This window comes from Aotus nancymaae, unplaced genomic scaffold (genome assembly GCF_030222135.1).
Source record: "Aotus nancymaae isolate 86718 unplaced genomic scaffold, 86718_ANA_hifiasm-v0.15.2.pri h1tg000022l_1, whole genome shotgun sequence".
Lineage (NCBI taxonomy): Eukaryota > Metazoa > Chordata > Mammalia > Primates > Aotidae > Aotus > Aotus nancymaae.
This window is the reverse complement of record NW_026988435.1, coordinates 35719125-35746047: the sequence shown is the minus strand read 5'-3', so window position 1 is coordinate 35746047 and position 26923 is coordinate 35719125. Positions and strand designations below refer to the sequence as shown.

At 47.9% G+C, this 26923-nt stretch overlaps 1 protein-coding gene and 1 pseudogene across 3 annotated transcripts in view; both read right to left on the bottom strand.

The window, feature by feature from the left end:
• Positions 1–26923, bottom strand: part of EVA1C (eva-1 homolog C) — a 102335-nt gene that overhangs the window by 54261 nt on the left and 21151 nt on the right. For 2 of the 3 annotated variants that reach the window (XM_012446410.3, XM_012446422.3), the window contains exons 2-3: positions 7721–7917; positions 2800–2923 (exon numbers count right to left, since the gene is read on the bottom strand). The exons of the other annotated variant lie outside the window; for it this stretch is intronic. In XM_012446410.3, coding sequence (XP_012301833.1) covers positions 2800–2923; positions 7721–7917 — 321 coding nt within the window. The remainder of the gene's footprint in view (positions 1–2799; positions 2924–7720; positions 7918–26923) is intronic. 3 annotated transcript variants of the gene reach the window in all.
• LOC135276325 (histone demethylase UTY-like) lies at positions 4636–5643 on the bottom strand (annotated as a pseudogene).

Sequence of the window (26923 nt, the reverse complement as noted above, 5' to 3'; positions counted from 1 at the left end):
TGTGAAGATTTCAGGAATGCTCAAGGGATGAAGGAAGGTTGAGAAATACCCTCGAGGGGGTGTGGACATCACCCGCAATAGAACCGCCATTCAGGGAATTTCTGCGGGATGTGAGTTGTCTTCATATTCAACTCCTGTGCACTGTAGGGGCTTCATACATGTTTGCTGAAAAGATATGAATCAACCAGATGAAACCTCACACCATAGTCCTGAGGCTGTGGCTCTGAACTCACTTATCAGAGGTTCGGTCAATTTTACAAAGGTCATTTGACTTCCTTAGAGGCTGGTTTTTCTCCACTTGTTATGAAAATTTTCAAACATATAGAAATGTGAAAGAATATCACAACCGACAGTCATATTCCCACCACCTCAGTTCTTCAATTAACATCTTAACAAGGGCTGCTTTATAAAGGGTAATCTTTTTCACCATGGAAGGAGGGAAGTGGAGAAGAGAAAAAAAAGGGCTGGGCGCAGTGGCTCATGCCTGTAATCCCAGCACTTTGGGAGGCTAAGGTGGGCGGATTGCCTGAGTTCAGGAGTTCGAGACTAGCCTGGGCAACATGGTGAAACCCCGTCTCTACTAAAATACAAAAGAAATTAGCTGGGAGTGGTGGCAGGCACCTGTAATCTCAGCGACTCGGGAGGCTGAGGCAGGAGAATTACTTGAACCTGGGAGGAGGAGGTCGCAGTGAGCTGAGAATGGGCCACTGTACTCCAGCCTGGGTGACAGAACGAGACTCTCTCTTAACAAAAAAAAAAAAGAAAGAAAGAAAGAAAGAAAGAAAAAAGCCAGGCACAGTGGATCACGCCTGTAATCCCCACACTTTGGGAGGCTGAGGTGGGTGGATCACCTGAGGTCAGGAGTTCAAGACCAGCCTGACCAACATGGTGAAACCCCATCTCTACTAAAAAAAAAAAAAAATTAGCCAGGTTTGGTGGTGCACACCTGTAATCCCAGTTACTCAGGAGGCTGAGGTAGGAGAGAATTGCTTGAACCCAGGAGGTTGCAGTGAGCCGGGATTGTGCCATTACACTCCAGACTGGGCAACAAGAGCAAAACTCCATCTCAAAAAAAAAAAAAAAAAAAGAAAGAAAGAAAAAGAAAAAGAGAAGAAGGTGAAGCTAATGACAGTCAACGGTGTCTTCAAGGCCAGAATATAGTTATCTGTGAGATTCAGCGGTGGGAGGGAAGTGATGAACACAAAGCTTTCCTTGAAGTGATTTCCTGAGTTTGTTGACTGAGGCAGGAGGTGACCCCAATGCCTGGGGGTGGAGGGAGGGTGGTTCTGAATGGCTGGGACTGCTTGTAGGTATTTGTGATTGTGTGTACATGTGAGTGTGTGTGAGCATGTATGACAGTGTGTATGAGTGTGACAGCTTGTATGCGTGTGAGTGTGTGTAATGGGGTATAAGGTGGTGGTAGTGTGCATGTGTGTGTGATGATATGACTGAGCATCCATCATGCGCTGTGAGAGTGTGAGTGTGTTTGCATGTGCTCATGTGCAGTACTGGAATTGCACGTGACCGTGAGCGTCCATCATGCACTGTGAGAGTGTGAGTGTGTTTGCATGTGCGCATGTGCAGTACTGGAACTGCACGTGACCATGAGCGTCCATCATGCGCTGTGAGGGTGTGAGTGTGTTTGCATGTGCGCATGTGCAGTACTGGAATTGCACACGGCAGTTCCGAGGCATGTGGGCCCTGGCAGGGAAGGGGTTTGCCAGAAGCCTGTAGATCTGTTGAAGGGATCCGGGGGTTTCTCCCCAGATGTGCACCTGAGACTATAGTACGAGTGTGGCCTGACCCCTCCCCACATAAGTCCGGCACCTAGGCCCCCAGGGTCTCGGGGAATGCTGGGCTCCAGGGAGGGAGCCAACAGAGAACAAAATGCAAAAAGTGAAAACAGGTGTGTTGGATGGAGGGGAGGCTGAAAATGCTTAACTCGACTGGGCACGGTGGCTCAGGACTGTAATACCAGCACTTTGGGAGGCTGAGGTGGGAGAATCGCTTGAACCCTGGAAGCGGAGGTTGCAGTGAGCCGAGATCGCACATTGCACTCCAGTCTGTGCAGCAAGAGCGAAACTCTGTCTCAAAAAAAAAAAAAACAAAAAAAACAAAAGCTTAACTCCTTGTGTTTTGGTTAAACACACAGCTATCATTTCTCTGCAACACGGTGTTGAAGAACCTCTAATGCTGCGGTGACCTCCGGCTTCTCTTGGCGCCTGGAAGTGTGACCCACCCACTGAAGATGGATTGTTTTTGGCCATCACAAAACTGACATGTGTTACAAATGGCAAAAGTCAATGGAGAAAAGAACAAGAATCAGAATAAAAGAGATTGCTCCCCTGCTGTGGGCGAGGGCGGGAGGAGCCGGTTCTTAAAGAACTGAAGCCGTGGGTGCAGGTGGCAGGTGGCCCACTGAGCCTCAAGGGAAAACAGGCAGCCCCTCCATCTCAGCACAAGACGCCTCTGAAAAGCAGAACCAACTCCTCATTTTGTGAAATAGCAATTGTGGTCTCTCACTACCCCGAGAGTCATAGCATCAGTACAACTGAGTTTTACATATTGGAAAGGATTTTTAAAATTCCGGGATTTGTATGAAGGCATATGCAGATGCACACACACAATCCTTCTCTCCCTCTCTCTCTGTCTCTAAAAAGCTGGGTAGGATGGAGCGCAGTGTTTCTATTAATGAGTTTCAAAGTTGGAACAAATGCCAACGGGCAGAGAATTTTGACCAGGAGTGTGAAGGAAGCGAGAACCACACCCCAAACACTGTCCCCCTCCGAAGTTACTTACTAGGTTGGCATTTAAAGGAGACCAGGAGGTATTTACTGCTTCCTGGACAAAGGTCAGGTCCAAAAACACGGCTATTGACCAGGAGGTGGCAGGCCCGCTGGTTCTGGCATTCGTCCAGCACCTTCTAGAAGGAGAGGGTAGAAAAGGGATAGGCTTGAAAACTGCTCACAGTGACTTCCAGCCCCGAACCGGGGCTGCTCTGGGCTCTGCAAAGGGAAGGGCACCTCCCCACCTGGCCAAGCTGTGGCTAAGGCCGAAGAGTATACACGTGGGTGATCGGCTTGGCGCCCTGTCTCCCTGCTCTTTCTCCTAGAAAGAAACTGATCCTGCTGGGCGCGGTGGCTCATGCCTGTAATCTCAGCACTTTGGGAGGCTGAGGGTGGCAGATCATCTGAGGTCGGGAGTTCAAGACCAGCCTGGCCAACCTGGTGAAACCGTTTCTACTAAAAATACAAAATTAGCTTGGCGTGGTGGCACATGCTTATAATCCCAGCTACTCGGGAAGCTGAGGCAGGAGAATTGCTACTCAGGAGCTGAGATGGCACCATTGCACTGTAGCCTGGGCAGTAAGAGTGAAACTTAAAAAAAAATGAAGAAAAAAGAAACCTGATCCAATAGTGCCAGGCTCCTCAGAAAACTAACCTCCGATCTACCACCACTGGCGTGGCTGCTGCTATTTTCAGCAAAGGTTCTGCCCTGCGAGGCTCCAGGAGGTGCAAGCAAGGTCAGAGGACTTTCGGATATTGGGCTGCAGGGGACTTCCAGGTCCCCTTTGAGCGGGGGTCCCCTAGCTTTAAGCTGAGAGAGCTGTGGCCATCAGGAATCACAATCCTGGCCCTTCATCCTTAAACAGCCCTGCACAGGCCACAGGAGAGCTGTGCACTGGGGAGCCCTTGGGGACCCAAAGCCTTTCTAGCTTGCGAACCGTTTGCAGTTATAAAATAAAAATTACAAAGCTGATTCCCACCCTCATCAAACTCAAGAGCAAACTCAAGAGGATGAGACCCACTTCTCCCTTGGGAAGCAGTTTTCTTTTTTCTTTCTTTCTTTCTTTCTTTTTTTTTTTTTGAGACAGAGTCTTCCTCTGTTGCCCAGGCTGGAGTACAGTGGCATAATTTCAGCTCACTGCAACCTCTGCCTACTGGGTTCAAGCAATTCTCCTGCCTCAGCCTCCCAAGCAACTGGGACAACAGGCACATGCCACCACGCCCAGCTAATTTTTTGTATTTTTAGTAGAGATGGGGTTTTATCATATTGGCCAGGCTGGTCTCAAACTCCTGACCTTGTGAACCACCCGCCTTGGCCTCCCCAAGTGTTGGGATTACAGGCATGAGCCACCGCGCCCGGCCGGGGAGCAGTTTTCTTAGTGGAATGCTCAGACTTTCTGTTGGGCATTGGGCTTAAACGCTTTCCTTTAAATCCCAATCTCTCTCTCTCTCCTGATTTTTTACAGGCAGTTCCTTTGTTTTTAAGGCTTCTGCTCTGTGGGAGCTCACAGAACACCCTCCCTCCAGGTCCTGGTAAGGCTCAGCGTTTTGCTTCTGGGTTCTTCTAGGTCCTCGTTCCCAAATGGAACAAGTCCTGACTGTGATAAACACAGAGGTCCTGAACTTGGGTCTGGTTAAAACAAAAACAAAAAGGACACCGAGTACAGTTAGAAAAAAAGTTCCCAAGAATCTGCTTATGACTTTAAGGCTGAATTTAGTGCACACATGAGCCTCTCTGAGTCATCATGTTCTCAGAGCAGCTCATGGAATATCTCCCTGAAGGATGCTGGCCCTGCCAGGTATTCCCCGTCCTCTCCCGGGCCCAGCAGATGTGTCTTGATCAGGAAAAAGCACTCAAGAAACCCCTCAGACTCTCAGAGGTGCAGCTTTCAGATGACTGCATGTGGCATGGTGAAGGGCCATGGTGAAATGACTCAGCCCACAGATGTCACTGGGGGGCTCCTCAGAGCAGACCCCAGGGCAGAGCTGTTTCCAAACTATGTCATGAGCTGGAAAATGCAGACAGGGGGACTTCCTGTTGACAGTTAAGGGATGAATCAGCTGTGATCTCCTGTGTGGATGTCTTTCCACCTTAAGCAACCTCCCTCTGAGGAAACACCTTGCCTGGGCTCCCAGTGCAGCTTAAAAGACATAAAAGTAGGCTGTGCATGGTGGCTCATGCCTGTAATCCCAGCACTTTGGGAGGCCAAGGTGGGTATATCAGGAGTTCGAGACCACCCTGACTAACATAGTGAAACCCTGTCTCTACTAAAAATACAAAAATTAGCCAGGAATGATGGGAGTGGTGGTGCCTGTGATCCCAGCTACTTGAGAGGCTGAGGCAGGAGAACTGCTTGAACCCGGAGGCAGAGGTTGTGGTGAGCCAAGATTGTGCCATTGTACTACTCCAGCCTGGGTAACAAGAGTAAAACTCCGTCTCAAAAAAAAAAAAAACGACACAAAAGTAAAGGACTTCTTGACCTCTGGTTGAAAGAGTAGTGCATTAGCCGGGCATGGTGGCATGTGCCTGTAATCCCAGCTCCTCGGGAGGCTGAGGCAGAATCGCCTGAACCCGGGAGGCAGAGGTTGCAGTGAGCCAAGATCACGCCACTGCACTCCAGCCTGGGTGACAGAGCTATATTCTGTCTCAAAAAAATAAATAAGAAAAAAGAAAGAGTGGTGCATGGGGATGTTTCTGGCAAACAAACCCTCCGAACAACATCGGAACTGTGTTCCCAAATGCTAACTTGTCAGCCTGGTTATAGAAACATCCTTTTCCCTCTGGGGTATCTGGCAGAGGCAGGTACCCGTGGGATGCTGGAGGTGGTGCCCATTCTCTAATGTACCAGGAGTTCATACTTTTACAAAGTAGCCACTTTCAAAAATGTTGGCCAGTATTCCTTTCATGCACCCAGGAGGGCAGCAGGTAGCCTGGGATCCAAGGATGGATGGGCGGAGCAGGTGGCTGAAAAGTGGGGGTGGGTCAAGAGGGGCGCAGCTCCTGCGGTGGCACCCAATGGGGAGAATTAGGGGTAGCATGGATGCTATGCTGGAATGTTTCTTCCCTCCAAAACTCACGTTGAAATGCAATTGCCATTAACAGGTAGAGTCTTTAAGAGGTGATTAGACCATGAGGCCTCCATCCTCGTGAATGGATTAATGCTGTTGTTTTTTTTTTTTTTTTTTCAGGAGTTGGTGGTTAGAATGGCACTAGGCTTGTTACAAGAAGCAAGTGTGGCCCCTTCTCCTTCTCTTGCCCCTTCCATTCTTCTGCCATGTGAGTACCAGTGTCCCCCAATCTCCTAGAGGATGTAGTGTTCAAGGAGTTATCTTGGAAGTAGAGACACCAAACCTACGGCACCTTGCTCTTGGGCTTCCCGACCTTCAGGACTGTGAGAAATCAATGTCTGTTCCTTATAAATTACCCAGGCTCAGGTATGCCGTTATAGTAGCACAAAAAGGACTAAGGCAGTGGAGCACACAGGGAAAGCAACTTCTTGCCTCCTGAAGAAACACGTTGTCTCTCCTCAAGATACAGAAACCATGTCAGGGGGAGTCACTCAAACACATTCATTTTGGCTACTTAATTGATATTTTTACCAATCACCTGAATATCCAGATACTACCATGCTTGGAGTGGAAGCAAGGGATGGTGTGAGAAAAAGAAAAATTCTTACATTATCACATTAGTTTTGCTTCTCCTGTTTGGGCCTTAGGGAGAGCTACACAGCATTACAGCTAATCCTATTTCTCCTTAGTTCTCCTAGCAAATTTATCTTTATCCACATTTTCTATGGTTGACAAAATCAAACAGACTTCCAACTTGCCACCTGCTCTAAACTCCCTGCTTTAAATGTATTCATACAGAACTTGGGAGGCATTAAAAAAAAATCTAAGGCCAAGTGACTCAGTAATCCTGGTCAACTAGTTACATATGTTAGGGGTCAGGGATGGTGAAGTAGAAGTTGCTCAGATGATTGAAAGCCATGCACACTCTAAAACCATCATTGAAATATTAGTTTGACCTTCTCCTATACCAAACCTTTCCCTAAATATGCCAACCACAAAAAGAATGACTTAAACCACACCTCCCAATTCCTGGTACTATCCAGTAGAAGGAAGGAGTCAATAGAGGATGCCCAAAATAGATCCAAGCAAGAATGACGTGATTTTCTACAAGTGGAGAAGGAAACTATTTTCTTTCCTTTCCTTTTTTTTTTTTTTTGAGATGGAGTTTTGTTCTGTCACCCAGGCTGGAGTGCAGTGGCACAATCTCGGCTCACTGCAACCCTCGCCTCCTGGGTTCAAGTGATTCTTCTGCCTCAGCCTTCTGAGTAGCTGGCACTACAGGTGCAAGCCACTACACCTGGCTAATTTTTGTATTGTTAGTAGAGACTGGGTTTCACCATATTGGCCAGGCTGGTCTCGAACTCCTGACCTCGTGATCCACCTGCCTCGGCCTCCCAAAGTGCTGGGATTACAGGCATGAGCCACTGCGCCCGGCCCCTTGAGTACATTTTCTAAGAAGTTGGTCATGACTTCAGATGTCTGCTTCACAGAGATACTTGTGGTTTCCATGAAAGAATCCACCTTCCCTTTCTACAGGGATATTTATGGGAATGTGGGCCTGGAGGTTGAAATCCATCATGGATTCCTTACTTTGCTATACTACGGTAAGGAGTAAACCTACAAATAAATTCATATTGAAGTGTACAAAGGGGTAGGAATTCTATTTAGATTTCTTTGGTAACGAATCCTTTTGAGAAGCAAATTATAGCTCACCTACAAAACTGCTGATCTGTATAAATTGGGATTTTTCATGGATCAGTTTTGCTTTGATTGAACTAAATAATCACAAATATATTTATACCTAGAGAGAGAGAAAGAGTGTATGTTGAAACTGTATCATCTTAACATTCTACCAAAGGCAATACCTGGAAGGTGGTGGGTGCCACACAGGTTAAGCTGTCTTCCCTCTGGGAGGCAGGCTTCTGGGAGCTACACATTTGGTAATCTTGCCCATAAAATGCTGATTGGACACTTATCGTAGAATGCCGAGGGCACTGTAGATTCAAATAGTCCCCATCACAGGCATAGGCGGTGTGGTTTTGCAGGAGTTTGGTTAGGTAACCTGGAAAATATTCAGTCGGGTTACAAGAGGCCCGGAACCCACCACTTCTCCATGGGTTTGGGGACAGGAGGACGATGGTTCCCCTGGGGAGAGACTGTTCAGTCTGCAACATGTGTGGTGGGGCCTTCCTAGCAGCTGTGGTGCAGAAGTCACCAAACCAGGAGCCAATGTCAGCTTTCACGTTATATGGTAGGGGGGCAGGGAAGTGCTGGGTAGAGAAGGGCAGGGTCCCTGGCGAGGGCTCCACCCTCAGGCTTGTGCCCATGGACCTAAGTGAGAACACGCACTCCTATTTTCATGTCCAAATATTGCATTTTCCAAGACCATTCTGGCCCGCCATGACCCTCATCCTGTGCCCATAAAAACCCAAGATTATAGTGGGCACAGACACAAGTGGTTGGATATCGAGAGGAGCAGAGGAGCAGAAGAGCAAGCTGACAGACACCAGCAGACGCCGGTACGCTTTTGACAGCTGAACAATGTGGAATTCAGTGGGGGCGGCCAGAGGAGAGTCTGGCCGCTGGGTGGCCTGACTCCAGGGGGAGACCACCTTCCCACTCCATCCCCCTTCTAGCTTCCCATCCATCTGAGAGCTACTTCCACCACTCAATAAAACCTTGCACTCATTCTCCAAGTCCATGTGTGATCTGATTTTTTTTCCAGTACATGAGGGCAAGAACCAGGGATACAGAAAGCGCTCTGTCCTTGCGATAAGGCAGAGGGTCTAAATGAGCTGATTAACACAAGCCGCCTGCAGATGGCAAAACTGAAAGAGCCCACTGTAACACACGCCTACTGGGGCTTCGGGAGCTGTAAACACTCAACCCTACATGCTGCTGTGGAGTCAGAGCCCAGAAACACTCTTCACAACCTGCCCGTCTGCATGCTCCCCCTAGGGGTTTGAGCAGCAGGGTACTGAGGAAGCAAGTCACACCCCTGCTGCATACCCTGCAAGGGGGATAAGGGAACTCCTCCGATTTCAATGTCTGGGCCAGAATCTCTGGTCTGGGATGGCCCACTGAATGGTTTGGAGGTGTCTTTCCCCTTCAGGAAGCACTCAGGTATTGGCCAGGAGACAAGGAGTCCTGAAGCACCTTTATAAACCAGGAAAAAAATTGGGGCATGTGTCCCCTGGATGTGTGGATGCCTGTCCTGAGCGAGGCTTGCATTTGCTCATCTCCCACTAGTGAGGCCATGCCTTACTGGGATGAGAGGATGCAGTTTTATTTCAAGAAATCATTCTTGGCTCTGTCTTGGTGCTGGAGAGGAAAGCCAGGCAGGGTGCCTTGTGTGGAGAAGGGGCATGCTCCAAGGATGTGGTGCGGGGAGGGGATGGTGGGGCTCTGCTGTGGGTTGAATAGTGTCCCTTCAAATTCATGTCGATCAGAATGTGACATCTGGGAATAGGTGGTTGTAGATGTAATGAACTAAGATGATATCAAACTGGAGTAAGGTGGGCCCTTAACACCACAGGACTGGTGTCCTTATAAGAAGAAAGGAAGAGCCACAGAGGGAAGACAGCCACGTGCAGATGGAATGATGCATCTAAAGACAAGGAATGCCAAGCGTTGCCGGCCACCACCCAAAGCTGGAAAAGGCCAGGAAGGATTCTTCCCTAGAACCTTTGAATGCAGCACGGCCCTGCCAACACCTGGATTCAGACTTTGGCCTCCAGAACTGTGAGGGGATGAATTTCTGTTGTTTTCGGCCACCCAAGTTTAGGAAATGGGTTGCAGCAGACACACGAAATAAGACAGGCAGCCAGTCCCAGCCTCAGCAATTCCCAGGCAACTTGCAGGAGCCACACTGGGCCCGGAGCTCTGAGAAGCTCTGAGGCCCAGCAGGCGCCAGACTGTTTCTCAGCAAGGAGGAAGGAAGGTTCATCCAGAACGTGGATCCGCTTCCTCCTTCTCACACCTCACGAGGTCACAGCGAGGCGGCTGGGAGGGGAGCCAGGGACTTTTCACTGAGGTGTGTGGGAGACAGCTTGGCAGCCCTCGGCCTCTGAAGGGAGGAGGTGGCATGAAGGAGGGCAGCTTCAGAACTTCTCAGTTCCTGCTCGATGACCTGTGTGTAAAGTATTCCTGTTTAGGTTTCAAAATCCTCTCAGAAACATAATTCTCGGAAAATCCAGGCACCCAATCCAGCTCCCTGGGCTTCCCTGAAACCCGAAATCAAAGGGGCTGAGCCAGCCTGCCCGGGGGTCCTCACGCCCACCAGTCCAGAGTGCTGTTTAGAGGAAGGCTACAGACACTCCCTGGCTCACTCATGCAGACGTTAGCTGTCTTGCTGAAACTCCTTTCTTCACCCTTGAAAACCACTGGAAGACTGGCCAAGAACTCAGCCATCCGAGTAAGTTCACTTAGAGGAGCAAAATCCAACATGAGTGGCAAAAACCAGCACCAGGAGTGTGGGTCAGAGTCCTGCCTGTTTGAACCACATCATTGCTGGCACAGTGCACCCACCAGGCACCAAGAGACCCCTCAGTGGCCCTGGGCCTCTGGTCAGTGTCTCCCCGCCTGGCACATAGGCAGGCCCTCATAAAACGATGCATACTGAAAGTTCCAGCCTTCCTGGTGGGTTCTCAGCACCCCATCGTGAGCCACACTATGCCCCAGGGAACTCAGGGTCACCCTGATATGACCCCTAGGCCAGTGCCCCTTCTGAAGTACCCCAGGCTGGCACCCCCATACTTAGATCTCTTCAGCCTCCTCATGAGAACCTTCTTGTCCACCGCCCCAGCATTCCCCGGACTGTGCTAAATCAGGAGCTGACCACACGTCAAATGAATTTTCAGAGTGTGTCTTTAGTTTAATGTTCAGGGCTTATCCAAAGACCAGGTCACTATAGCTAAATGAAAAAAATGACAAGGCTTGGGGGAAGCAGAGCCACAAGATGGAAGGTACCTGGGTCCCAGATTCTTGACGAGAGGAGCTGCCTGCTCCACAGACTGTCACGTGAGTGGGAATGAAACTTCTGCTGTGTTTAGACCATTACCTTTTTTCACGCTATTCATCACATTGTCTATCCCTGCTAAACAGAACTTGACCTCCACCAGACCATTTACATCAAGACATGTATGTGCAGTGCAGTGCCTGAGCCTCCAACCCATGTCCCCCTGCCCACCTATCCACCTGGCCTTATCATATTCTTATTCTGAGGATGGTATTCTGGGGCCAGAAGCTCAGTGCATAGAACTGACTAATGCAAGATCCTTCAGGGGCTTTGCACTTCGAAGTATGTCAGTCCTAGCATGCTGCATGTACAAAGAAGACACTTCAGCAGTATGACCTCCCCTCCACTCAGTCCAATTCCTTCTTCAAAACCTAGGCCCAGCCGGCCATGCTGGCTCATGCCTGTAATCCCAAGACTCTGAGAGGCCAAGGCGGGCAGATCCTCTGAGGTCAGGAGTTCGAGACCAGCCTGGCCAATGTGGTGAAATTCTGTCTCTATTAAAAATGCAAAAAATCAGCTGGGCATGGTGGCATGCCCCTGTAATCCCAGTTACTCTGGAGGCTGAGGCACTTGAACCCAGGAGGCGGAGATTGCAGTGAGCTGAGATTGCGCCACTGCACTCCAGCCTGGGAGAGTGAGACCCATCTCAAAAAAAAACAAAAAAGAAAACCTTAGGCTCATGTCCAGACAATAGAATGTTACTTAGCACTAAAATGAAATGAGTTATCAAACCACAAAAAGACATGAAGAGACCTTAAATGTGCATTCCCAAGTGAAAGAAGCCAATCTGAAAAGGCTGTGCACTGTATGATTCCAAATATATGACATTCTGGAAAAAGCAAACCTGTGGAGACAACGAAAATATCCATGGTTGCCAGAGGTCAGGAGAAAGCAGGAATGAATTGGTGGAGCACAGAGGATTTGTAGGGCAGTGAAATTACTCCGTGTGATACTACAATGGTCGATTCATGTCATCGTCCACATGTCCAAACCCAAGCAACGTACAACGCCGAGAGTGAGCCCTCACATAAACCATGGACTCCGGGTGAGAGTGATGTGACAATGTAGGTTTATTGATTATGACAAATATCCCACCCAGGTTTGATATTCCTGGTGGGGGAAGCTGTGCATGTGTGTGTGTGGCAGCAGGGAGTAGAGGCTGATGAAAACTGCGTTTTCTGCTCCATTTTTCCCTCCTTCCTTCCTGCCTTCCTTCCTTTTCCTCTCTCTCTTTCTTTCTTTCTCTCTTTTCTTTTTCTTTCTTCTTCTTCTCTCTCTCTTTCTTTTCTTGATGGAGTCTTGCTCTGTCACCCAGGCAGTGGTGAGATCTTGGCCCACTGCGCTCAAAACTCCTGACCTTGTGATCTGTCTGCCTCAGCCTCTCAAAGTGCTGGGATTACAAATTTGAGCCATCGTGCCTGACCTCTGTTCCATTTTTCTATGAATCTAGAACTTCTCTAAAAAATTAAGTCTATTTAAAAGCAAAAAAGATTCCCTCCCCCAGGATAGCATTACCTTTAGGAGGAGAGGGGCTAGCAATAGGGAGGGGAAAGTGGGGAGCTCAGGTGAGCTGTCCATGCCCTGTTCCTTGATCTGCATGGGGGGCGTGTGCTTTACTTTGTGAAAGCTCACCCACTTATCCACTTTGAATGTATAAACAAAAATGTTTAAGAAAACTTCACCGGAAGTTACCTGACCTACACTTTTAAACAATAAAGAAAGCCTAGGCACCATGGAGCCTCGGGTGATTCATAGAGGAAGGGGGTGTGGAATGCCTGCTTCTGCAACCAGCCTCAGTCCCGCGAGGATGGGCTCTCAGGTGACAGCAGGACAGGCTCATGAAGACCAGCCGTCACCCACACGCTCCGGTCTTTGAGGGTGGCTGCCCATGCCTCATGCTGTTTGGTCAACAGTGCCAAAAGGTCGGGGAGAAGGACAATTAGAACACCCAATGGTTTCAGCGACATGGGGGCCATCAACAACCATTTGGAAACCATTTGGGATAGTGGGTGGGGACAGAAGCTTGTTTGGAAAAGGTTGAAAAGTGAGTGGAGGGGCCAGACATGGTGGCTCATGCTTGTAATCCCAACACTTTGGGAGGCTGAGGCTTGAGACCTGAGACCAGGAGTTTGAGATCAGCCTGGCCAACATGGAGAAACCCTGTCTCTACAAAAAGTACAAAATTAGCCGGGCGTGGTGGCACATGCCCGTAATCCCAGCTACTCAGGAGGCTGAGGCAGGAGAATCACTTGAACATGGGAGGCAGAGGTTGCAGTGAGACGAGACTGCACCATTGCCTCCAGCCTGGGCAACAAGAGTAAAACTTTGTCTCAAAAAAAAAAAAGAGAAAAGTGAGTGGAAGTTAAGAAAGTCATGTGGTAGGCAGAATAACAGCCCCGAAGATGTCCACAGGCCTTAATCCCCAGGACCTGTGATTATGTTAACTGACATTCATGGTAAAGGTACTTGGCAGATGTGATGAAGTTCAGGGTCTTGAGTTGGTGAAATTCTCCTGGATTATCTGGAAGGGGTTTATGTAATCACAAGAGTCCTTAAGAGGAGGAAGGCAGCCGGGAACAGTGGCTCAGGCTTGTAATCCCAACACTTTGAGAAGCCGAGGCAGCTGGCTCACCTGAGGTCAGGAGTTCTAGACCAGCCTGGCCAATATGACGAAAACTCATCTCTACTAAGAATCCAAATTTAGCTGGGCATGGTGGCAGGTGCCTGTAATCCCAGCTACTTGTGAGGCTGAGGCAGGAGAATCACTTATACCAGAGAAGAGGAGGTTGCAGTAAGCTAAGATCGTGCCATTGCACTACAGCCTGGGCAACAAGAGAGAAACTCCATCTCTTGGCCAGGCGTGGTGGCTCCTGCCTGTAGTCTTAGCACTTTGGGAGGCTGAGGCAGGCAGATCACCTGAGGTCAGGAGTTCGAGACCAGCCTGGTGAACATGGTAAAACCCCATCTCTACTAAAAATGAAAAATTAGCCAGGCATGGTGGCAGGCGCCTATAATCCCAGCTGCTCTGGCAGCTGAGGCAGGAGAATTGTTGGAACCCAGGTGGTGAAGGTTGCAGTGGGCCGAGATCGCACCATTGCACGATACAGTTTGTATAGATGACTGTTGCAACAGTGTGGTGAAGATGAGCGAAACAGCTGTAACTGTAAGAACTGATGTTCAGGGAGAGTTTTTTTTCAAATTTAATTTTTATTTTTGGTGCCGTGACTTGAATTTAAACCTAGATTTTTAAATAATTGTGATTGAGTTAAAGTTGGAAGAGGCTTGTGTGTATATGTACGTGTATATATAAATACGTATGCAGATGACCCTTAGATCATATGTATTAGATTTCTTACTTCCCTCCCTCCCTTCCTTCCTTCCTTCCTTCCTTCCTTCTTTTCATCCTCTCTTTTTCTCTTTCTCTTTCTTTTCCAAGAGGAAGTCTCTCTTTGTCACCCAGGTTGGAGTACAGTGGGATGATCTCCACTCACTGCAACCTTCGCCTCCCAGGTTCAAGCGATTCTCCTGCCTCAGCCTCCAGAGTAGCTGGGATTACAGGCACACACCACCATGCCAGGCTAATTTTTGTTTTTGGGCAGGCTGGTCTGGAACTCCTGACCTCAAGTGATCCGCCCACCTCAGCCTCCCAAAGTGCTGGAATTACAGGCGTGAGCCACTACGCCTGGCCTATATGTATTCGATTTATTTTTTTCTTATTGTCCCCATCCCCCCTTTTTTTTCTTTCTTTTTTTTTGTATTAGATTTCTTACTGTGGGTTATGGTTCAACAAATCTGAAGGCGGGTATTGTCGAGAGACTGCTCAAAATGATGAACCGTGGGCTCCAAGCTAAATATAGGAAAGAAAATGAGCAGAGAAGAGGGGCGGGGCCCAGCCCAAGGGACCAGAGGTTCTGATGAGGACCAGCAAGGTCAGAGGGAGGGAACCACACAGCAGGCTGGAGAGGCAGGAGGCTGTGCCCACTCGTTGTTTGAAGAGTGATTTTAAGGTGGATTTGCAGGTGTTGGAAATGTCCAGGAGTGGCCATGGAAGTGGGTAGAAGAGGTTGGTGGAGAAGGTTGCTGGAAACGAGGATGCCAGGACTGAGAGTGAAGATGCCCTGTGGACCAGGCGTCTCCAAGATGAAGGTAAGAAGTGGGGTGGAGCAGGAGCCTGCTGCCAAGTAGTCCTTAAACAAAAGGCAGGTGACAGATGAGCTGCTCCCAATCTCACGCCCTTTCCGGCATGCTCCTTCCCCGGTAGGCAAGCTCATGCATTCCAGTGTGCAGGGCAGAGTTGCCATGCCACTGAGCTTCCCACACCTTGGCTTCTTAGCTGGTTCAAGAGAGATCCTTCTTAAAGAACAACTACTAATGCAACTGCTTATTAACGATTCCCTCCGGGTCAAATTCTCCTCCATGTCAAAACTGCTTTGTTTCTTAATAGTTTCAGCCAGAGTTTTTACAATCTAACTCTATTTGTGGGCAAGCATTTACTCTCCTGGAAGATGGCAGATGTGCACATTCTGTTAAGAAATCAGTCCTGGAATCCAGGAGAGCTTGGAGATGCTCTGTTGATCCTCGTTAAACTGGTGAGGGGAGGAAATGGGAGGATGTAGGCTCTTTTTTATCGCTTCACGTCACTCAGGGATCTTGGAACAGCTCGTGTTTAACTCCAAGACACTCTTCCCTGGTGAATACTCCCACTGTGACTCAGCAGAAACTCTTACGGCTACTGCCATTGCTAAAACCTTCCTCAGAGGAGTATCCTGAAAGGCCTCGGTTGAGCAAATCTTAGAACCGTTTAGACCAAAGTTCTTAGGTTTTCATTTTTTTAATACAGATGAAGAGTTCATGACATGAACCCCTAAGAGTGGCGGGAGCTCTCCTCCGTGTTCTGAAAGGCACAGGGAAGTCCTTCTTGGGATCATCCTCATCACATTTACAATGAAAATCCATTTATATTCAAATAATCCAGTGACTGTAGAAAGGCCAGTGTGAGAGAAAAATAAAGCTTGGGACCCCATGCTTACTAAGCCAATGGGAAAAGTCAAGCTGGGAACTGGGTCACGCAAACCTGCGTCCCGTTTGGTTCCTAAGATGGGTACAAAGAGAAAAAGCTACATACATCCCTCACCTTTTGCCCACAAGGAGAATCCTTGCAGGCCTGAAGATCTTTATTTTATTTATTTATTTATTTTTATTCTTTTGAGATGGTGTTGGGATTCACTCAGGGTGGTTGGCAAAATATTAAGGGAAATATTAGGGAAAGTTATAAGATTGTAGTCTCAAATCTTTTGGAAGGCCGAAAGGTTTCATTAACATGTAATAATAGGACGGGCTGAAGGCAGCCGGTTCTTACATTACAGCATTAGGTCCTAGGGTGAAGATTAGGGATAATAGAAGCTTCTCCAGTTAAGTCTGTTTACCCCTCATTCCTTTGTCTCTACTCTAACTAGCTTGTTTGCTCATGTAACCTTTCTGCCAGATGACCCTCTCAGGGGGAGGTTGAAGGGGGAATCCCCTTTAATGGTGTTTGTTCTGGGCCCCTGAACCAAAGCTTTTATAATTTGTAAAACCACTCTTTTAACCATGTTAATCATCCACAAGCGTGTTCTTAGAACCTCTGTTATTAAATCTATACTGAATAAATACAAGGAGGAACAGCTAGTAAGAGGTCAGGTAGCTGCAACTGCCCTCTGAGAGTAGCTGATGACTTCCGTAGCCCACTTGTTCACTGTACTTTGTGTGTTTGAGTGTATTTATTCATCCGTCGTGGAGTCAGGGTTTGCAGGATAGACTGGTGGTAATCAACATCTCAAGACAGAGTCTTGCTCTGTCGCCCAGGCTGGAGAGCAGTGGTGTGATCTTGGCTCACTGCAATCTCTGCCTCCTGGGTTCAATCAATTCTTCCGCCTCAGCCTCCTGAGTAGCTGGGACTACAGGTGTGCACCACCACACCCGGTTAATTTTTGTATTTTTAGTAGAGACGGGGTTTCATCATATTGGCCAGGCTTGTCTCCAACTCTTGACCTTGTGATCCACCCACCTCAGCCCCCTACAAAGTGCTGGGATTACAGTGTGAGCCAGTGTGCCTGGCTGATCTTTACTTTAAAACAGTTCTGTTGAATTTCACCCTGGCAATGTAAATCGATAGCTTATCCACAGATGTGGGACAGGACAGAACTCAGAGTCATCCTTCTGCTTGCCTGAGACAAATGCATAGCTGGTTGCTTCCTCTGCCCTATTGTCTACATTATCTTACGTAAAATTGCAGATTCATTTAGCCAGATGAAGTGACGGCATGAATGACTGTTTCCTCTACCCCCTCCATATGAAAATTGTATATTCCCCCAATATCCATCCTTTCCCCTTTAAATACTGAAGCACTTAAAATTATCTCTGGAGAAAGGCATAGATGTGTCTCCCAGGTGAAGGTCCTTTATTTTGGTAAATAAACCCCCTAAAATGATTACAACTTGCCTTAGTCATTTTCACTGATTTAGGCCAGAATGATATAAATAACTGATTTTCAAAGAATTGTGGTATGTGTCCCAAAGTTTTCTATAGGAGTGCGATATTGTAAAATATGTTTTTGATCTTATATGTGTTTCCTTCCATACAACTCTCCAAAGTGAGGTGTTTCGTATGCTATTAAGTTGACTGATGTCTGACAGCCCTTAGGTAGCTTCGGGATGGGGGCTGGTCCCTGGAAAGACCAAGGCAAGGTTAGATTGTTGGGACTTTCAGCCCACCCCCCAACTTCCAGGGAGAGGAGAGGAACTGAAGGTTACATGGGTCACTAATGGCCAGTGATTTAATCAATTATGCCTGTGTAATGACGCTTCTATAAAAATCCAAAAGAACTGGGTTTGGAGAGCTTCTGGATAGCAGAACAGGCACAGGTTTCTGAAGGGCAGGGCACCCAGCGTGGGCATAGAAGCTCCGTACTCTTTCCCTCATCCCTTTCCCTATGTGTCTCTTCATCTGTATCCTTTGTAATTGCCTTTATAATGAACTGATAAACATAAGTAAACTTCCCTAAAGTTTTTCTGTGAGCCTCTCGCATGTTGATGGAACCCACGGAGGGGGTCATGGGAACCTCAACTTGAAGCTTGTTGTGCAGAAGTTCCAGAGGCCCAGACTGTGACTGCTGGGAAGAAGGGCTGAGCCCTCGGTCTGTGGGATGTGATGCTATCTCCAGGTAGATGGTGTCAGAATTGAACTGGAGTATACCCAGCTGGTATGTGCTACAGAATTAATTGTTTGCTTGTTGGTGGGGAGGAATCCCCAAACATTTGTTCACAAAAATATTCTGTGTTGATTGTTGAGTGAAATTGTAACTATGTTTTAAACCTTATGCCAGAATTCCTACATGCCTGATGGAAGTGGGTTTTGCAAAATTGAAAGTGAAGGCAGCTTTATTGCCTGATGGTAAAAATGGCCTATTACTTTGGCACCTATGTAAACTTACCCTATCAGAATGGGAGTGGGCTGAGGAGATACTTGCTAGACTAGTATTGCTGCCTGCTATCTAGACTAGCACAGTGGCAATTCTAATGTCCCTTCCAAAGGTTATTAATAAAGAAAATGAAAAATAGCCCCGGCATGGTGGCTCAGACTTGTAATCCCAGCACTTTGGGAGGCCGAGGCAGGTGGATTACCTGAGGTCAGGAGTTCTAGACTAGCCTGACTAACATGGAGAAATCCCATCTCTACTGAAAATACAAAAAATTAGCCAGGCATGGTGTTGCATGCCTGTAATCCCAGCTACTTGGGAAGCTGAGGCAGAAGAATCACTTGAACCCAGGAGGCAGCTGGTGAGCTGAGATTGTGCCATTGCACTCTAGCCTTGGCAACAGGAGTGAAACTCTGTCTCAGAAAAAGAAAAAGAAAAGGAAAAATAGTAGCTGAGGGTAAAGGAAGACATAAATGGATTAGGAATTGGGAAATTTGATGTTATATTAACACCCTGGAAGAGGCTCAGAGCAAGAGATGACATTGTCTTAGCTCGATGACGCCAGATGCCTGAAGGGTGAATCTCTAAGTGTGCTGAGACCGCACCTGCTTCTGGAACCCGGCACGATCAATGAAAGCCTGCAAACCCGAGCAGCCTCTCCCTGGAAGACATTCATCCAATACGATGATGCACTGGACTAAGTAGTGAGTGAACGGGATTCTAGAGATGTGGCCATCTCTTTTGAGCTGTACATCCTTTTGATGTAAAGAATTCTGGTTCAAAGACCTTGGGCAAGTGTAACAGGTGTTTTGCAAGGGACTAAGAAGAAGAGGTTCTATGGCAAAATAAGCTTAGGATGCCACGGGTTAAACCAAGGTTAACACAGTTGACCAGGACTCCTCAGAGCCACAGCTATGCCAGTATGCACCACTGGGACACTCCAGCAGTGGGCAGAAACTGCCACCTATATTTGGCCAGCCTGATGGGTTTTTGTTTGGTTTTGGTTTTGTTTTTGGTTTTGCATGAAGCTACTGAGGGTTAGTGTTAAGCACATCTTTTTATTTTTTTGTAGAGACAGAGTCTCACTCTGTCACCCAGACTGGAGTGCAGTGGCACAATCTCAGCTCATTGCAACCTCTGCCTCCCAGATTCAAGCAATTCTTGTGCTTCAGCCTTCCAAGTAGCTGGGACTATAGGCGAGCACCACTATGCCCCTCTAATTTTTTGTATTTTTAGTAGAGATGGGGTTTCCCATGTGCCCGGGCTGGTCTTGAACTCCTGAGCTCAGGCAATCTGCTCGCTTCGGCCTCCTAAACTGCTAGGATTATAGGCACGAGCCACTGCACCTGGCCATCATCATTCTTAAGGGAACATTCACTTGAGTTCCATAAAACATGGTCAGGAGCAAGAGCTACATCTAAGTTGGAGGATTTTATTTATTTATTTATTATTTTCTTTAGAGATAGGGTCTGGTTCTGTCACCCAGGCTGGCATGATCATAGCTCACTGCAACCTTCAACCCCTGGGCTCAAGTGATCCTCCCACCTTAACCTCCTGAGTAGCTAGGACTACAGGCATGTGCCATCACACTTGGCTAATTTTAAAATTTTTAGTAAAACTGGGATCTCACTATGCTGCCCAGCCTGGTCTCAAACTCCCGGTCTCAGGCCATCCTCCCACCGTGGCCTCTCAGAACTCTGTGATTACAGGCATGAGCCATCGAGCCTGCTGAACTTGGCACTGATTAAGGCATTTCAGAATCTCGTATGGCTCCTCACTGTGAGCAGGCCAGTGATGGACAGGGAGGAAAAGCATGGAGCAGAGGATTACAAGACCCAAGACTGCCAACCTTAGAAAGTTACACAGCGAACACCATCTGAATTAGATTAATTTAAAAGTAACTGGATCAATCCCCCTTTACCCCAAGCATCTAGATGGAACACTTTTCTTTTCTTTGGGATGCAGCATAATTCCCAAACTGCAGAGCCACTTGGCGATGAAGCCAGGTTCGCAGTGCATTTGATAACTTAATGCAACTTTTTACTAGCACTTAAAACTCAGATATGAAATCTATACTTGATCTTTTCTGCTTGGAATTGGCCAGATTAGTGGCTCTGCCCCCACATACAACAAAAGGCTCTCAGAAACACTCAGGGTTGCTAACCAATCGGGAGGACCAACAGAGCTGGACAAACAGACATGAGGGTGGAAGGGCGCCGCCTCCCACCCCACCCACTTAGCCTTTCAACTCTGCCTGCTTTGAGGATGAGCAGGACGATCAAGGTAGGCACGACACCTACCTTAACTTCAAGGTAGATATTAAGGCTTTAGGGCATTTATTTGGTGCCTTATTCAGTTAATTGGAAGATTAAATGGTAATTTCACTGCTCTTAATAATTAAATCATTTTTTCACTTCAGGGATGATAATGACATCTGGAGCGTAGTACTATAAACCTCAAAAATCTATTTTGAAGATGATTGGATTTAGGAGCAGGACAGGTTTGCTGTACACTTGACGGAACATACTTTGCTCCCCAAAGCAGCAAAAAAAGCGAGAGCCTGGAAGTTTCTAAAACTTGAAGCAGATGTAAATGGTAAATCCAGAAAATCATACCTAGAGAATAGGTCAGGTGACCGGCTGTATCTATTGCGGCCTCGCCATTGGCTCGGTGGAGGATTTCGGAGAGGTCACTCAGTTTCCCCTTCTTTGATTTCACCTTAGGATGATGGGAATTCTCAGCATTTCTTCCTTTGCATTTCACAGAAACACAGGAGGCTGGATTGACAGTCAGCAAATGTAAAGAAATACGGTGCCCACATGGTAATTATGCTGGCCTGGCCTCAAGCTTCACATTCATCCTTAATTGATTCCCTGGCACACACGCCAGGGACCTGGCTAGCTTCACCGAATGGCCCTAGGGGCCCGGACTTTCTTAATTCTCCTGTGGACCTTTATTCACTCCCCTGCATCTTTCCTTTGCTGACGGTGGTCCCTTCTGACTGCCCCAATCTTTTTTTTTTTTTTTTTTTTTTTTTGAGATGGAGTCTTGCTCTGTTGCCCAGGCTGGAGTGCAGTGGTGTGATCTTAGCTTACTGCAACCTCCACCTCTTTGGTTCAAGTGATTTTCCTACCTCAGCCTCCTGAGTAGCTGGGATTACAGGGGTGTGTCACCATGCCTGGCTAATTTTTTTTGTATTTTAGTAGAGATGGAGTTTTACCATGTTGGCTAGGCTGATCTCCAACTCCTGACCTCAAGTGACCCACCTGCCTCAGCCTCCCAAAGTGCTGGGATTACAGGCATGAGCCAGCAATCCTGGCCTCAATCTTACGCTTACTATTCTTAAGCTGTTGCCTCATTTTATAGGCACAACTCAGGTGACAGCTGAGGGATTACATCGCCTGTCTCTGAGCCTCTAAGACTTCTAATGTCTTCACCACCCTCCAGGAATCCTTTTTACTAGCTCTTGGTTGCTGGCCATCTCCCACAGGCTTACGTTGGAAATCTGACCTCAGTTGTTGGTGCATCTACAATCAGTCCTCACTACCTGCAGATTCTGTATCTGCAAATTCACCTGTTTGTTAACATTTATTTATAACCCCCAAATCAATACTCGTGGGGCTTTCCTGGCTGTGCGCTGGGTGGTGAAGAAGTTGAATGGCTGATATATGGTCCCGGCAAAGATTCATCGAGGCAGCCTCTACCTTTTGGTGTCAGCTCTTACACCATAAATGAAGGTCCTTTTCACGGTCTTTTGGGTTTTTTTTTTTTTTTTGAGGCAGAGTTTCACTCTGTCATCCAGGCTGGAGTGCAGTGGCACGATTGCAACCTCCGCTTCTCGAGTTCAAGTGATTCTCCTGCCTCAGCCTCCCTAGTAGCTGGGACTACAAGCTTGTGCTACCACACCCAGCTAATTTTTGTTTTTTAGTAAAGATGGAGTTTTGCCCTGTTGGCCAGGCTGGTCTCAAATGCCTGACCTCAAGTGATCCATCCACCTCGGCCTCCCGAAGTGCTGGGATTACAGGTGTGAGCCACCACGCTAGGCCAGGGTTCTCTTAAATATAATGGAAAGAGGAGAATTGGAATGGCAGAGAGAGAGAATTAGGACCCTGTGTGAGTGAATAAAGTTGAGTTGGAGAGAAACTGTATTTATAGAGAAGTGAAGGCTCTGAGTTTGGAGGCCAAGCAGGGTAGGGGTGAGCAAAGCCGTGGGAAGGAAAGCAAGGCCTCAAAAACCAGCTGCTCCTTCTTGATAGACACAGAGAGGAAACAGGAAAGACCAGGGGCCATGCGGTGTTATTTCTAGCACTTGAATAGCTTGGCTCTTGGAGTCTCAAGGCCTCCAGCTAGTGATCCGCAGATGCCATTAGAGGGCAGAAGCACTCGCTGCCCCCCGCATTCATCACTGAGACTCCATGTGACCTGGTCTTAAAGACAAGTTAGTCAATTGCTTATCATACATCACAAGATGAATGCTGGGAGAGAGGAAACGCAGGGTGCGTAGGGAGAGGGCAAAAACAGCATGCATTTGACCCACCCCAGAGGTGAGGGAGGCTTCCGGGTGGGAGGTGACGCCAGGAGGGAACCAGGCGGAAATGACCCTCAAGTAGCAGGGACAGGTGTGCAAAGGCTCAGCGGGAGTTTCTCCAGGATCAGCAGGGCTCGATTGCAGGGTGCAAGGTTTTCACAGAGGCTGGAGAAATAAGCAGTGTCTTGCTAAGAAGTCCAAATGTTCACCTAAAGGTACATGGGAGCTACTGCAGGCTGTGAGCAGGGGGATGATGCCATTGGCTTGCAGTACAGAGAAACCTTGGGGTGGCCTGCATCTGATGGACTGGAGAGACCCTTGAAGAAATCAGGGTGCAGGTAGTCCTCCGAGGGAGACATGAGGAGGGTGCCCGCTGAGAGCACAGCAGTGGGGAAGGGTGTGAGACGGATGGGAATCAGGACAAATTCATGGGTGTTTGGCCTGTGCAGACACACAGGGCACCACGCTGAGAGGGGCCCCGAGCTTGGCTTGTTGCTCTGATATTACTGTCTTAAGATTCCTCCTCATTTTATGTTTGAATCTATGTTTTGTTTTGTTTTAAGAAAGAGTCTCGCTCTGTTGCCCAAGCTGGAGTGCAATGGCATCATCTTGGTTCACTGCAACCTCCACCTTTGGGTTCAAGAGATTCTCCTGCCTCAGTCTCCAGAGTAGCTGGGACTATAGGCACCCGCCACCACGCCCAGCTAATTTTTGTATTTTTAGTAGAGAGGGGGTTTCACCATATTGGCCAGGTTAGTCTTGAACTCCTGACTTCAAGTGATCTGCCCGCCTCGGCCTCCCAAAGTGCTGGGATTACAGGTGTGAGCCACTGCATGCAGTCTGAACCTATGGTTTTTGTTTTTTTACTTTTTTGGGTTTTTTTGAAACGGAGTCTCGCTCTGACACCAGGCTGGAGTGCAGTGGCGCAATCTCGGTTCACTGCAACCTCCACCTCCTGAGTTCAAGCAATTCTCCTGCCTCAGCCTCCCGAGCAGCTAGGACTACAGGCACGCACCATCACATTCGGCTCATCTTTTGTATTTTTTGTAGAGACGAGGTTAATCTCTGTGTTGGTCAAGCTGATCTCGAACTCCCGACCTCAGGTGATCCACCCACCTCGGCCTCCCAAAGTGCTGGGATTATAGGCATGAACCACCACACCCAGCCTGAATCTATGTTTTATAAGTGAAATCCAATGGGGCAATAGAACACTGCATGGGCAGATGAGACGCCCACAATATGAGTTACCCCGCCCCTTGCCACCAAACTCCCCATGGCGCATCTGCCGTGCCCTGCGCATAGAATCTTGGTGGGTCTGCAGTGCACTGGAGCTCAGCAAGCCTCCAAGTGTGCATAAGGAAAGCCTACTATGTCTACAACAGAGTCTGAGAGAGATGCTGATGGTGCCGAGAGGCCGCACTTTCTCTTATTATAGAATCGGAATTGCAAAACCAAGGCAATGGCATTCTAAGAAACAGGAACAAACAAGGCACCCTCTCCCAGCCTTTTCTACTCATCTGATTCCCCGTAATAGCCAACCACTTCCACTGGAAGTGATGACATGGGAGAGGCAAAGATAGCGGAGTCATAATGATTTTTCCTTTCAATTCTTCCTTACATATCAGTAAGCCAAAGGTAGAGAGTGGTAGTAGATTGGGTAGCTGTGAAAAAGTGAAATAAAAAAAGCTGAATTGCCGGGTGTGGTGGCTCACGCCCATCATTCTAGCATTTTGGGAGGCTGAGGCAGGTGGATCACGAGGTCAGGAGTTCAAGAACAGCCTGGCCAACATGGCAAAACCCCGTCTCTACTAAAAGTGCAAATATTAGCTGGGTATGGTGGCAGGTGCCTGTGTTCTAGCTACTCGGAGGCTGAGGCAGGAGAATTGCTTGAACCCGGGAGGCAGAGGTTGTCGTGAGCTGAGATCTCGCCACTGCACTCCAGCCTGGGTGACAGAGCAAGACTCCATCTCGGGGGATAAAAACAAACAAACAAACAAAATCAGCTGAGTTAGTTTCCTGCAATGTCTCACTGTTTGTGTGAGACAAAAAAAACCCACATGCTAAATACAAATTATGTCATTTCTGTGATTCCACATTTGAGTCAAATGTTCCTATTTAAATCTGGCATTGCAGTCTATAAAGCAGAACAGTATAATCCATACTAGTAATTTAAAATGTTAATTTTTATTTACTTAGAAGGACATTAAATAACAAATAAAAGCATCATGATAAATTGAGACATAGAGACCACAGCAGAAAGAACACGATTCATATGTTAGCACTTCAGCAGTACTTAGCCTTGGATTTTTGAATAAGGGAGCCCATGTTTTCATCTTGCACTGGGCCTTGCAAATTCTGCAGCTGGTCCTGACTGTGAAGACCGGGATTTAGCCATAGAATCAGCAGAGGTTGGTCGTAGGGACATCGGGTATAGGAAGAGAGAGGAGTTAGGCATGGCTGCAGGGTTTTAAGCCGGTGGTGCTGCTGGCTGGAAAATCTAAGAAATCCAGCATCGAAGGGCAGGCTTTGTGAATCTGTTGCGGATCATCGAAGGGCATGCTTTGTGAATCTGTTGTGGATGGGCGGAGCCTGCAGGGCCCATGGGACACCCTGCCTTGGAGGAGGGTGAGCAGCAAGTCATCAGCACAGGACGTGGCTGAGGCTTGGGAGGGGCTGCTGAGGGAGGAACTCTGGGCAGGGATGCTGGGGAAGGCAGACACTTAGGAAATGGGACAACAGCCGGGAGTGGTGGCTCACGCCTGTAATCCCAGCTACTCAGGAGGCTGAGGCAGGAGGGATCGCTTGAGGCCAGGAGTTCAAGATCAGCCTGCACAACATAGCGAGACCCCATTTCATTTGACAAAAAAAATTGCCGAGAGCGGTGGCTCACGCCTGTAATCCCAGCACTTTGGAAGGCCGAGGCGGGTGGATCACGAGGTCAGGTGTTCGAGACCAGCCTGACCAACATGGTGAAACCCCGTCTCTACTAAAAATACAAAAGTTAGCTGGGCATGGTGGCATGCACCTGTAATCCCAGCTACTCGGGTGGCTGAGGCAGGAGAATCTCTTGAAGCTGGGAGGCGGAGGTTGCCGTGAGCTGAGACTGCGCCACTGCACTCCATCCTGGGCAACAGAGTGAGAATCCATCTCAAAAATAAATAAAATAAAATATTAATAAAAAGTAAAAATACAAAAAAGAGATGGGACAACAAAGAAGGCCTCATAAAGGAGATGGAGAGGACAGGGACAGGAGGAAAGGGGAGAGCTAAGGTGACTGCCAGAAGCAGGCATGAGAGGCTCCCTAGAGCAGGGTTTTACTATCTCAGGTGATCGTGAGCAAATTGCTGAACCTCTCCGCGCTGCAGATATCATGGATACAATGAAGATAAAATGAAGACAATAACAACAGCACTTATGGGCGGGGTGGCTGTGGTGAAGATTAAATGAACAGTTTATATGGGAAGTGCTCAGACGCTGCTGTATTAAATGCCTCAGGCTGCTATAACAGGGTACCACAAGCTGGGTGGCTTAGAACTACAGAAATGCATCATCGCACACCTGCAGGCCAGAGGGCTGAGATGAAGGCGTTCTCAGGGCCACGCTCCCTCTGAAGATGCTAGGGAAGGAGCTCCCTCCCAGCTTCCGCCAGTTCCTTAGCTGTGGCAGCACAAGCCCAGTCTTCATGTGGCCTTCTTCCTGTGTGCATCTGTGTCCAAAATTTCCCCTTTCTATATATATAATTGTATTTATTTATTTATTTTGAGACGGAATCCTGCTCTGTCGCCCAGGCTGGAGTGCAGTGGTACAATCTCGGCTCACTGCAACCTCTGCCTCTTGGGTTCAAGCAATTCTCCTGTCTCAGCCTCCCGAGTTGCTGGGATTACAGGTGCCCACCATCACACCTGACTAATTTTTTTTGTATTTTTAGTAGAGACAGAGTTTCCCCATGTTGGCCAGGCTTGTCTTGAACTCCTGACCTCAAGTGATCCACTCACCTCAGCCTCCCAAAGTGCTGGGATTATAGGCGTGAGCCACTGCACCCGGCCTATTTTATTTTATTTTTTAAT